The sequence below is a fragment of the Pleurodeles waltl genome, chromosome 10 (genome assembly GCF_031143425.1).
Source record: "Pleurodeles waltl isolate 20211129_DDA chromosome 10, aPleWal1.hap1.20221129, whole genome shotgun sequence".
In the NCBI taxonomy this organism is placed as follows: Eukaryota; Metazoa; Chordata; class Amphibia; order Caudata; family Salamandridae; genus Pleurodeles; species Pleurodeles waltl.
Genome location: NC_090449.1, coordinates 841932960 through 841946528, shown reverse-complemented (window position 1 = coordinate 841946528; position 13569 = coordinate 841932960). Strand labels below are relative to the sequence as shown.

Here is a 13569-nt window from a genome sequence, read left to right as displayed (position 1 = left end):
AAGCACTCAATGCTCTTTTTGTGGAGCACACGCCGAACATAAGTACATTTTTCATTTAGTTGTTTAGATAACTAACATTTTTATAATTTAAACAACGTTTTTATTTAGCTGTCGCGTTTTAATAAAGAAAACACGATATATATGTTGTTTGTAAGGACACCAATTGCGTATCTTTGTTCAAAAGCACGACCAAACTTGCACAAGGCAGTCTCAACTCGGTTTCTTGCACAGAACAAAAGACAAATAAATTCACTGACACACTGTAGTGGGGCTAACTCACCTTTTTAAATGAATTGGAGCACATTACAAAAATCGAAAGACATATCTGTAAGCGGGAAAAAAACGGAGATCAGCTGTGCCACGCCTAAGAGCAGTTTATCGTGTGCTGCGTTGGCCACAATGTCTTCCATGTCCGATTTATTATGGTGGCTGTGGGCGTGTTTAATGTATACGGCGATTTTTCTATAACTTAGATTGAACCTTCTATAGAAATGCCGAGAATGCTGCAGTAAATGGAAAGACGATTGTGAAAACTATAAGTGTTTCATTTTATTTGTATTCGTCTTATAGAGCTGGGGCGTGCTTAAACGTTTGTACGCACCGGTAGTTGGGAGTTCTGTATTTATGGCATTTCAGAAACTCGCACGCTAGGAACCTACAGGAGGGACGAATTTTCTTTCAGGGAGTTGTAAGGAGGGCATTTCCCGTGCCCTGCATGAAACGCGGCTACCGACGTCCGAGTTCGTTCCCGTGTTTGCTATTTCCTTGATCTTTTTATACTTTTCTTTGCACCAGAAAAACCCGTCCTCTTAAACGCCCTACCCCCACAAACCTCCATTGTACTCTTTACAAACGGGGGGAATTATGAATGGCTTCTGGGCGCAAATGGAAAATATATACACAGCGAGAGCTGTGAATTTTTTTTTTTTGTTACTACACAGGAGTACTCCTTCACACACGTTGTGTTTGTATGTTTCACATTGTAAATATAACATGAAAAACAAGAGAAGGGTTTCACAGGATGTAGTTTCAAACGCAAACACTGGCGCCCCTCCCCCTCAGATGCGCTGCCTACACAGGCTAATGAAAACACTGGAGATTACCATGTGGCAGTCCTCCGGAGGCGGAAAGACCCCAGCTCGCCCCTCCTTTGCAGACTTCCACCCCCACCTCGTCCTTCCGAGGCTCGTAAGGAAGCAATTGCCGACAGGCGCACAGCCGCCAGTTATGTTTAAGTCAACCATGCGGGAGCAGGTTGTGAAAGAGGTTGGCCGCCGCGGCTCTTACCATAGCGCCTAAATGCATATTAAGCATGTTGTCTCAATGCACACACATACACGCCAATAGGTCAGATTCAGCGGGAGAGTCCCGATGTTTGAAGCAAAACAGAAAAAATAAAAAGGCTACATTTTAGTTGTCTTCCGCATGAAATTGCCTCTACTTTAATTGAAGTAAACAGGTAAAGTACATTGCCCGATTTTTTTTTTTTTTAATCTTCCACTTTCCTGTTCTAAAATGTTGGCACCCTCAAATGCAAGGATATATCCCCTCCCTGATATGTCTTTATAGGCATATCTCAATTTAGCCTCAAGAACTCAAGTGTGTACTGATTTATACACATGGAGTAGGTATGTCTCTACATGAAATGAAGCATGTACCCCTCCAAGCGCCCTTGGAAACAACCATTCCTAAACACCTCATTTCTTCGCACCCTCAGACAAATCAAGATAACACACCTCCCACAGTACCCCCACAACAATACTATATATATATATACACACATATATATATTCCCAGACAACTCTGGACAAAATCAAGCCCACTTCTTCAAAATGACTTTAGAAACAACTATGTCTCAAGAAACCCTTTCCTTCACGCACAATCATGTCACTATACACCCTTGGTGCCCAAATCTATGCCATGTGACACGGACCCCAAATTAAGGATCTCCACCCACACCCCTCCATGAAAAGCATGTCTTTACAGGCCATTAGATTCAGTATGTTTGTTGACATGCACCCTAAAATAAGCTTGTAGCTGCACACCCTCAACTATGTGCCAACACACGAAGCAGGTCTCTACATGTTCACATACCTTTGCTCAATAGCTCCACACAAATGTATCTACACACTTTGAACGCAGGACCCCCGCTTAAAAAAAAAATACAAACCCCATTCAAAACAGAGTAGCCCAAATGCTTGTCAACAAATGCCTAATTTCAAGTCATCCATATTAGAAGCATTACCTATTCATAACCTTGTCTCCACAACCCTGACATTAAATATAGTAAGCTCATACCTGCCAGCCATTTAGAAACAGACACTGTTCCTCACTGAAAGGGTGCCAACTTTATAACAAGTTCATTTCCTGAACATTCATATACTCCTTCAACAGCAATCCCCTTTACCAAATTGTAAAAAAAGGCATCTTTCCACCCCTTTTCTTTAGAAACACTATTTCCACTGATGCGATCAGTTTGACAAACCCCTTTTTCAAGAAAGCACACATTGACAACCTGTCTTCTCAGGTACACTGGCTCCTGAATGAGGCATGATAACGAGGCATGTTTGAAGGTAGCAATTTAGATGGTCAGAGGACAGGTTTTGTCTCAGATGAAAGAGGCTAATGCACCCATGCAGATCGATTGCAGAAATCTCCTTGTGTTTGAAGATGAAATCTAGAAATTGAGTGTGTATTCAAGAAAAGGTGGCGTATTTTTTATTCTAGCAACCCCACCCCAAGCAAGTCTGATTACAACAAAGCGAGTTCACAAAGAAAAGTATTTGAATCCAAGATCAATTTTGAACTCAGCACATCTCCAGCTCACAAGTTAATACGAGTTTGAAACTATTGTCAATGGAGGTTATGAAGACACTCCGAAAGTATTGTACAGAAGCATAAAAGCAGAGAGAAAATTTTACAGGTCCATCACCATCAAATTCCCGCAAAGAGAAGATGTTCGGAAAGAGGGTGTAAATGAGGACACACATTGAAACATTTGTATCCAATAGTAAAACAATAATTTGAATATAATAATACTGAAGAAAAAACATTTTGTAACTTTAGTATTCAATCAAACAACAGCCGTTTAAAACAAACACATGGTAAAACAATAAATCAGTAACGTAATGTCCATTACAAAAACACACAAAACAAGAAAATTAAATTTTTTCGCCACAACTTAAGTGCATACGAATCAGAAAGCATCAACAAAATTCTATATACATCTAGATATCCGGGAGGAGGAAGAGACGCAAAAGATTTAAACATCATTCGTCTTCCAAATTAAGTTGTTCTTAATGATTTTTAAAGTAGTATAGCAAAGAAACGGCTATACTACTTGGTCGTTTTCCACAACTGCATGTTTCCACATCCCACAGGATGTTTGAATAATGTATTTGGCTAGTTCTGTGAGCAATCCAATTTCTGATTTAGAACACAAAAATTCTGATTTTGCAAATGTACTAAGGATGCATGTTTATGTGAATCTCATCTCTGCCACGTAAAGCTTTTGACAAAAGTCCCTTTCGCAATAGGAGCCCAGCAATCGGAAGATTTTACGACTTAGACAAATTTATCTTAAATATGACAACGTACTGTATTTTCAGGATTACTTATCCTTGTGTCTCCGTTATACATTTTATGAGTTTGGATCTCTAACAGTACAGTGGAATGAGGCTGCCTGGTGCAGATGTTTAACTGGTTAAATGGGGTTTCTAGTAGATCCATACACAGCACAAAGAGAGAAGGTAACAGTGGACAATAATATCTTTTACCCATCAAAGTGTAAAACTTGAACAGTTTCTGCCATCTGTCCGTATCATAGTACCAGGTCTCTTAATACCTGCCCAGCTCTGTGAACCAGATGCCTTTTTGGGGTCCCTTATCTCCACTGCAAGAGATTTGCTGTCCCTTTTCTCCATGACCAATTGTGGATGTACAAGTTTACATATTGCCTTTCTGTTTGTGATAAAAAACTGTTTGGCATGGGTAGTTCTAACATGGCACGATTGTTCCAGTCTAGATGTTAGCAGTTCTGAAGAATATCAGTACTGTAGATCATTAACAGAGGATAATAGGAGAAGTCTTTGAAGGAGGTCTTCAGCAGGTTTTGGTAGAACCTTAGGCATGATTTCTGGCTAGTGGCCCGTCTATGTAGCCTTGTTCCATAGCTTCTGGAATGTGACTGGGTGTGGGCTGCACAAGTTTAAGAAGATATAGGGCCTGATTACAACTTTGGAGGAAGGTGTCAATCCGCCCCAAAAGTGACGGATATACCACCAGCCGTGTTACGAGTCCATTATATACTTTGGAACTCGTAATACGGCTGGTGGTATATCCGTCACATTTGAGACGGATTAACACCTCCTCCAAAGTTGTAATCAGGCCCATAGTAACATACCAGCCATGGAATGGAACTTCCCAAAGTCCATAGTGAGCTTAGCCAGTCCCACTTCCTGCAAGTAAAATCTATTAACTTTTTGCGCATCTGGACGATCCAACAAGTGTAATGCAAACTTGGCAAGAAGCACATCCATTTGTTTTCCTCATCTTCCCCGGGATGTTGATATTATATACAGCTCTGTTAAAATGTCTTATTAATGTTAGCATGTGCAACTATCCTATTCCCTGCTGTATTGTCACATTTCTGTGTGGTGGATGAGCCCTGTTCTCCATTGTATAACCACACACAGGTCCAGCCTAGGCTGGCCCCTTTTGTTACCAACAGGCATTCTTATGGCATTTGACTGTACCAAACAAGGTTAGGTATTGAAGTGCGGTATTATACTTTTTGTGCTGCTAATCAAACATCACCCTTTACTAGATGAACAATGTGCTGTTATTGCCTCTGTAGTAATTTCAGTGTTGTGAATATAGAACATGTGGCACCTGTTTCCATAGTGAGACCCACACCAGTATATATTAAATATACAACTTGAAATACTTGAGTCGGGTGAATTCCTCTACTTAGTCCACCGTTTTGTTCCTAAACATCAAGTCTTTAAGTGCATAGGAAAAAATGTGTCACAAATGTGAACCTCCTGTACATCAATATATTGTCCACGTGAAGGGATACAGTTATATAATGCTCTTGTTCCTTACTCCACAGTGGAATACGTTCTTTGTGAGAGAGATGCAGGGTCAGAGCTCTGATCTGAAGATGTGTGATAATTGTGTGTGACCAAAATGCAGATGAATAATATGAGTAAGCCCATGTCATGCATAACTCTCCAGGCCTTTATTATACTGAGCACAGAAACTGTGGAGCTATTATGTGCACCTAGATTGCAGTCAAGCCTTACCAGATGATCAGTCAAAGGTCTCTATCAAAGCATAAAGTAAAGCCTACATCAACAGTTGGTCTGATATCTGTAGCATACAGTTTGGTAGCCTGTCTAGCGGTGTTGTGGAGTTGGCATTTCAGACACAATTATTTCATGAGCAAGAACAACCCAAATGTCCTGGTCATTAGATGTTTGTTGAAAAAAACTTTAATATAAATAAATTCCTGCTGAGCAGTATATACGAGTTACCAGCATTACATGAAAGAGGATGGTTATATTGTTCCCAACCGATCCAGCCTTACTTATGACAAATTTAGGACACCGGCATCTCTGGTGTCCTGCAGGAATTCCTGCCTGTAAAAATTACTCTGTATCTGTTTTTCGTTAGGATGCTGAATTATTTGCTGTCATTTTACTGGGTTGACACCTTGGACAGTCTCTGCTTTTAGATTGAAAGCCCCATGTACCAGTCTTTTTAAGCTCCATACCTGGGTCTCACACTAACACCTTACATTATTCAAACATGTGGCATCCATTCTTGACAGAAAGACACTCTTTCTGTCACACACTTCCAAAACCTGAAAATAATTCCTATTAATTTTCTTCTCTTAAGAGCCAAATAAGGGCCAACGGACCCACCTATACATGTTTGTGCTGGCTATAAAGCTGAAACACTAGTTCTCAAAATCACCTGCTAATGGGATTGCCCAGGACTCTGCGTCAAAAGCAAGGAGCAGCTCAGAACATTGACATACCGAGCGAAAGCTTTATGCTTCAGCACTCTTCCACTTGCCTCAAAGGGAACCTAGACAGTCATGGACTTTGCTCAACAGCTGTCCGTCAGAGCTCAGATCCTTAAAACAGTATTTTTCTGGTCGCCTTTTCAGGTCAGATCAGTGTGTGGAGCATTGCATCATTAATGTTCATAACACTGTCCTAAGCAACGTGTACTCTCACCCATTAGTGCCAAACACTGTCAACCCCATACCATAAGCAAGAGGCACAAGCACCAATGACAGTAGGGAACATGTCATACATAAGTTTGCCTATTGAGTATGGGGATAGTCTCCTACCTGATCACATCTGAGTTTAGTGCTTGGATCCATTTCCAGGACACTGAGTATGGCTTGGTCTCCTTTCTGAGATCCTTGTAGACCCTGCTGAAGCCTCTAGATGCCACTTGTTGGGGAAGAAGAGTAGTATCTTCAACAACTGTCACAGAAATCCCCCAGAGCCTGCTTATATTTGATGATGTTGCAGTGACCTGGAGAGATTCTTCTGCACAAATGGAACAAAAGCAATGGGTGAACAAATAGAGGCTAACAGTTGATTTACTACATTTACATGCAGAGAGCAATGTTAACATCCACAACTGTTGAGGTCTCTCTTTGAGAATCACACTTTTAAGGCAAGCTGGAGCCATGCATTGCTCTGGAGGTTCAAATCCTTGTCTCACTTTAGGTAAAGCACAGACCACCACTCACGCTAGACGGTGGAGGGATTTGATCAAACATTTGAAGAAAGAATACCTTCCAGCTTCTGTCAGAAAGACGATGTTTTAAAGATCACAGGCCCTCTTCCTTGGTAACCACTAAATATCAAAATGTTATAAACCATCTCCTTTCTTTGCACTATTTACACTTCTTGCCATAGTAAGACATAATAACAATCTGAAGTCCCTAACATAACCACTCCACTCCAGATACTCTGAATCCAACAGTCTCAGCCATGAATAATTCTTTGGGTAATCTATCCATGCACAATTTAGGACTGACTCAGCAAATCCAGAAAGGAAATACATGTAGATAAATGTGTTTAACATTTAAAGTCACACGCTATGGTGAAAAACATCCATCAAAACTATCCTGTGATCCATCATCTTATATCCTTTTGAAAAATATAAGACATTAGAACACAGTCAGCTTCTAAGAAGCCTATTTTAGGAACAATAGGACCATTCTACAAACAAGGATGCTGGGTTCTTTAGTTGAATAATGTATCAGGGTCAATGACCTCTATTTGACTCATGGAAACACTCTTGAATATGCCCATGTAAAGCCAACCTTTAATCCTCCAGGGTTGATAAAATGAGTATCACTCAGTTGTATAGAAGTATGCATCTATTATCTGTCAATACCACCAAGAGCCTCATTTCAGAGTAAAAGTAAGCTCCACAGATATGATTGTAATATTATACTAAGGATAAGACATCCCACACTCTATATACATAAATTGACGGAACTCCTAGACTAACTCTTGTCAGTAAATTACACTGCAAATTATATGAGGTTATCAGTACTAAAAAGACATGAAATCTTGTCACCTGACAGACAACTTTGTTGGAAAAGAGTGGCCCTTTTCACAGACCAGTCTTGGAAAGAGCCATCCACTGCTTTGCCCTATCAATCTGGCCCTCCAACTGTATAACTGTGCAGGGTGCGAAGGAAGATGGGAAGTAAGCAGTCTACCTCACGTCTCCTGAAGATAATAAAATAATCTGCAAACAACATACAGTTTCTGGGGTTTCGAAAACATCAGGAATTCCAGTGCACTACGTTTGATAACCCGTAAAGATATTTTGGCTTGAGAGAAATACTGTAACCCAAACAGTAATGCTGTGGATTGTTTGTCAACTCTGCGAACCTTTGGGACTGTGTACCACTTCTTTATGTACTGTACAATTTAGATATTGTCTATATTGCCTACTTGGAACAGAATTTAACCTTTTGAGTTCTTTTTTTCAGAATCTTATATGCAGAAAATTCCAAAAATATATAAACGATTTATATGAGGCTATTTTCCCTGAAGACCACTTCCCTTATGTCTGGAATAAACCTCATTTGGCTCCACAACCTTTGAGGCTAGCAAATGATTTCCCAAAAACGTCTGAGAAAAATATAATTGCCAGTCAAGATTTGAATATTCCGATTTGAATAATCAACTACATGTGCACACATTATAAACTTTATATATTGTAGTTACTCAGTAATACATGCGCCCTAGTAATATTGCTTGAAAAAAACTGTCAAAAGCCCTATAAACCCTGATAAGTCTCCAAAGGACCAGCACTCTTCATTAATAACATTTCCATTTACTTCTGTGACTTTCCAACATCTTCCGGACAACTAAAGTACACATCCTTCTGTGTTCACAGGAAAATATTTTAATCATCCTTGTTGGAATAAAACAAGACTATTGATTTATAGTAAAAACCCAAGCTGTGTAGACCATCGACTGTCATGTGCAACTGTGATATTTTCATTTTTTCTTCCAGTTGATCCTTAGTTCGTCCAGCTCAATCAACAACAATACACCCCTCACTTTCCTAAAGGCAAATGTGGTTATTTGTATTAAAAGAGTATAGTTAACTGCTTTTTCTTTCAAGCAAATAATAATTAGATGAGGTTTCCAACAATAAGTACAAATATGTTTCTGATCTCGCTTCTTCTCATCCAATCTCCTATGCATGTGTAAAATACTGGAAATCAGACCACTCTAACTGTATATATGTAGATTATTTGTTCTGAGCAAAAATAATTACTGAGGAAATCTTTGGCCTAAATTTGTCACTGAACTATTGCTACTTTCATTTCTCTAACTCCAATCCCAGTAAATCTACTAAGAGTGGCGGATTAGCCTAGGATGAGTAAATGGAACTTGATTTAAAAACTCTAGGTGCAAACCTTGAATTTTTTGTAGAACCAAGTGTTTCGACATTAACGTTTTTAATTTGTAAACAAGCAAGAATGTATTTACTGGTACTTTTAACTGTACAGAACATGCAAACTGGAGTACTCAATAGTAATCTTTCTGAGTGATGCTTTAACTTGTTCCTGTCTTCTAACCCTTCCTCGTCTTTCTGTCACAGGGAAAACCCCTGAAACAGCCAATAAATAAGGTAAATATTCTCTTTGATTGCTTTACAGATGTTTTTAAAGTAGAAGGAAATTTTAATTACTTTTTTCAGTCCAACTAAAAAGACTAGTACCGAAAGCATGTCATTGAAACTTGTGTTTTCTCCAAAAAGGTTAGAGAACTGTCACGTCTTTTGCAAAGCCCATTAGTAAATAAAACTATTTCCCCTCTGTCATGCTGGTAATCTACTGGCTGGTTGTTAAGGATTCCTTTCTGGGTCTTCAGCAACTAATGCAGATGCATATTTCTCAAAACAATAAAAGCTCCATGGATCCATCTGCCTAACGTTTCAACACTGATGTGCACTTCTTTTTGAGACAGTGTGTGTGATTATAACAAGCATTGTGGCCAAATGACCTGAGATATTAAGTATTTGGCCCTCAGAGAATTTTAAGTTCCTCTCCAACCACTTTCTTATATGGACTCTCAATCTGGTCAGGAAAGAACACATTAAAGTCAATTTCAGGTACAACTCATGTCTTCTCTGTATCAAGACAGGATGAGTTTTCACAATATTTCTAGCACCTCTATTAAACAAGAGGCTTAAACAATAACAATATAGTTTGTTAAGGAGAGCATTGGCCACCAATTTCTAGATCTGGCTTGAAAAATCTCATTACAATCAAACATAAATTCTCCTTGTGGAACCCTCGTGGATTAAGAAGTTAATTTAAGATTATCATTCCCATGTGTCATTTTTATTAATAGACGTATTATCATCTGGCTGATTTTCATCGTAACAGGTAATTAAATTGGATATCATATGTAGAAGGTAGATGAAAAAACACAACACTTTTTTTCTTTATTTCAGATTGCTCTTTCTCTGGAGATCATTGTATTTTTGCACCACTATGGGTTCTATCCCTTGAATAACGTGAATCCTAAGATTGTGATCCCTAAGATTCAGAAAAATGCTCTTTGTTTTACCCTTGACTGTAGACTTGCTTGAAATGTAGTATTTTCTTACAAACTATGTTACCTATCGAGCAAGAGCTCACATCATGCTCCTCATATCTCACGAGGTGCTAATTTATCAAACATTCTGACCTACATTAGCTGTTATGCCAATGAAGTAATAAGCCTGTTGTGTATCTTTATTGGTAGGATTACCTTCATATTGAGACATCAGCATTTTCACAGAAGTGTCAAACGTTACAGTACAGAAGAGTGGCCTAAGACAAATGTGCTTCACCAACTAAATCACAAGATTTATAGACCACTTCACAACTTGTAAACAAACAGCCATAAATCAAATAAACTGTTGAGCAGATGTAGTAAGCTATACAATAATTTATCAGAGAAAATCCGTTCAATATATGTTTGTGGTCTATTCATATCAAGAGTAGCCTTCTCTCAGCAGTTTCCCCAAAACACCACCATCCTTTACTTAACCCACGGATAGGACAATTTCAACCATCAGAGGTCAAGCTCATACTATGACTCATTGGCTAGGAACAACTGGACAACAGGCACGAGAAATACTGTATTATTTAGATGACTACGTTTTTAAAAATGTACAAAACAAAGTTATAATCGCGCAAAGCGCTCCAGCGTCTTAAAATGCGTTTCTCGCGTAAAAAGTACAACTAAATAAATAAATAAAGCCAGCCCCCCTTACACCCTAGCTATTGCCAACTCCAGCTGATAGGCAGAACTGTCCCTTCGCCGCCAAAGCCCACACTTCGTTAATGTACCACTTCCAATTAACAGCACAGAGATCTAATAATTCAAGGCGGGGTTGAGAAAAGGGACACGTCACTTTAGCCTGCCATCTGAAATTCTTCAATTTGTATTTTATTTATTTGCACACTTGAAAATGTCACCGCTGCCACGAGATAGCTTGATAAACAAAATAAAAATAACTCCTAAGCATCTGCCAAGTGCGATTTACCCTACCATACGCCTCATAAATGGTTTAAATACGTGTAGTTAATCAAGAATTAGATGACCACAGCACTGCCCGCAGCCGGTGACTAACCAGCTGCTCATCTCACATGAGAGTTACTACAGCGCTGCCTCTCTCCACCCCCTCCTGCTCCCGCCCTTTCTTCGCTAAACCGCCCTCTTCCTCTTCACTCTCCAATCCGGGGCCAGCCACCCACCCCTCCTCTCTCGCCTAAATCTACTATCTAATTGAGGAGCCCCGATTCCTCACGTGAGAAGTTGATTTGTAGTTTGAACACGTGGCTCATTGAAAAAAAGGCCGGAATATTAAAGTGTTTTTTTCTATTGGTTTTATTTGGAGGCGGTGCCGGCGCTAACGTAGTGTGACATTTTCGCAGTCGGCCTGCCAGGGGTTTGGGAGGTGGAGGAGACAAAAAGTAGTTTTCTCCTCCTCCTTCTCCGGTTTCTTTCCAAGCCCGCCATTCTAGTCTCGGAAAAGGTTTTTTTTTTTATTTACACATCCTGGAATGAAATTAAGGCATTTTATTTTTTTCCACACACGTTTTCAATTCCACTTGGCTGTCAATCTGCTTTAATTTTTCCACACCCTGTGAATGAGCAACGGCGTTCATTTGGTTTTGCATTTTTTTGCTTCTCGAGTGAAACCCAGTTGTTTGTGTAACGCCTTTGGCGGCCGTTTCCACAGGAAAGAGGATGAACAAGCTGTACATCGGCAACCTGAGCGAGGCGGTGAGCGCCCAGGACCTGGAGAGCCTCTTTAAGGAGTCCAAAATCCCCTTCACCGGGCAGTTTCTGCTTAAGTCGGGCTACGCCTTCGTGGACTGCCCCGACGAGACCTGGGCGATGAAGGCCATCGACACGCTCTCAGGTGAGTGCGAGCGCCCCTCCGGAGTAGGGGGGGCCGGGGCAGAGCCAGGGGGGGTCGGCCGGGGCGCGTAGCAGGTGTCTCGGCCGGGGGGGGCCGGGTGTGCACGTAGTTCTCCGCTGTGAGCGGGGAGCCTCGCGGGTGGGCTCGGGCAAGGCTAACACAGTGGGCGGGAGGTCTCGCGGGCCCCAGTTGACGCATTGGGTGGGCGAAGGGACTGGCGTGGGGGGTCACCTCACCCCAAACGCGACGCCCCCTCTCAGGCGCGTATCTCTGGAGCCATGCTCCCCTGACAGCGGACCTTTGCCCCATGGCGGCCTCATGCCACCCACCCTCTTCTGCCCGAGCCCACGCGGGGCGCCGCACTCCTCTTCCCGGACAGTGGCTCTTCCTTGCACCCCTCCCAGCGCAGGCTGTCACCCGGTTAGCGCAGGGACCGCATGGACCACTAGGGATAGAAACAGCCTGGACCGTGGGTTTGTGCAGGCTGCGTCCCGGGGCAGCATCAATGGGTAGACCCCGCTGGCTTCATTTTGTATTCACCCTTCCCTTCCCCACCGTATGAATGAGCGAGCAGCGAGACTCTGGAGCACACACCAGAGCGTGCCGCCGCTGCGGGGGCGGACCACAAAACCAGCGCAGCGGGTGCCTGCCCAGGACGGATGCAAGCGCGGGGCCCTTCCGGTGCCCGGTCCTCCCTCGCAGCATCTGTCAGCGCCAGGCTAACGGGAATCTCTTCGTTCAGCTTTATTTATGCTCCTATCCCAGTACTTTATGCAACAGAGCACGTGTTCCGCGCCTTATACCTTTAAACCGCGCATGGAAGTGCACCATCATTTTAAGTACCGTTGTAAACTTACAAAAGAAAAAAAAAGTATACGCTAATTTTACGTGTTATGATACTGTCAAAAAAAGTCGAGCGTGTTTATACCCGAAACTCCTTTGTGATTGGCTGCTGGTACTGCTTATTATGAGTACTAATTATGTGCGCAATTTAGGAAGCGGATGTTGTGCAATTTTTTTTGTTAAACTTGTATTATAAAGCACAACTTTAGAACTGTTCTGATCAATTAATTAACCCTAAAAGTTCTTAAAGTGGCATTCAGACACGCCAGCTCTTGATTTTGTTTTTGTTTAAAGTTGTATCAAATATCGCATTTTGTCCGTCCGTGAGACGCAGAGATTCCCAACACCACGGTGTTTGGGTTCAGTTGCGTCTCCTAATCTTCCAAAGTCCCAGCACCATGTACCCCCTTGCCACTACAGTCTAACTCCTGTCCACAGAACAGCGATGCAATCCTCAACAAAGATGGAAGCTGAACTGACTATACCGAAGCTTGTACTGTACGCATACTGATCCTGCCCCTTAACACCATGTATGGTCAAGAGAGGTAGCTACACCAGTATGCATATATTTCGTTCCAGTAAAATGTTTAGAAATGGGTGTGAGGTGACACTTAACTAAAGTGCACACCTGCTTTCCATGTCATTTTTATCAACAGTTCATTGGTGTATCAGGAAAAAATGAACCTTGATCCGTACTTGAAAAATAAATGTATCCCGGTAATTAAAACGTAACCAATAGGAATGTCAGCTATA

The 13569-nt window shown here is 41.4% G+C and overlaps 1 protein-coding gene across 1 annotated transcript in view; it reads left to right on the top strand.

Moving 5' to 3' along the window:
* The first annotated feature begins 11467 nt into the window (after positions 1–11467).
* Positions 11468–13569, top strand: part of IGF2BP3 (insulin like growth factor 2 mRNA binding protein 3) — a 515178-nt gene continuing 513076 nt past the window's right edge. Inside the window, exon 1 of the mRNA XM_069211519.1 lies at positions 11468–11973. Within this exon, the coding sequence (XP_069067620.1) occupies positions 11799–11973 (175 nt within the window). The 5' untranslated portion in view covers positions 11468–11798. The remainder of the gene's footprint in view (positions 11974–13569) is intronic.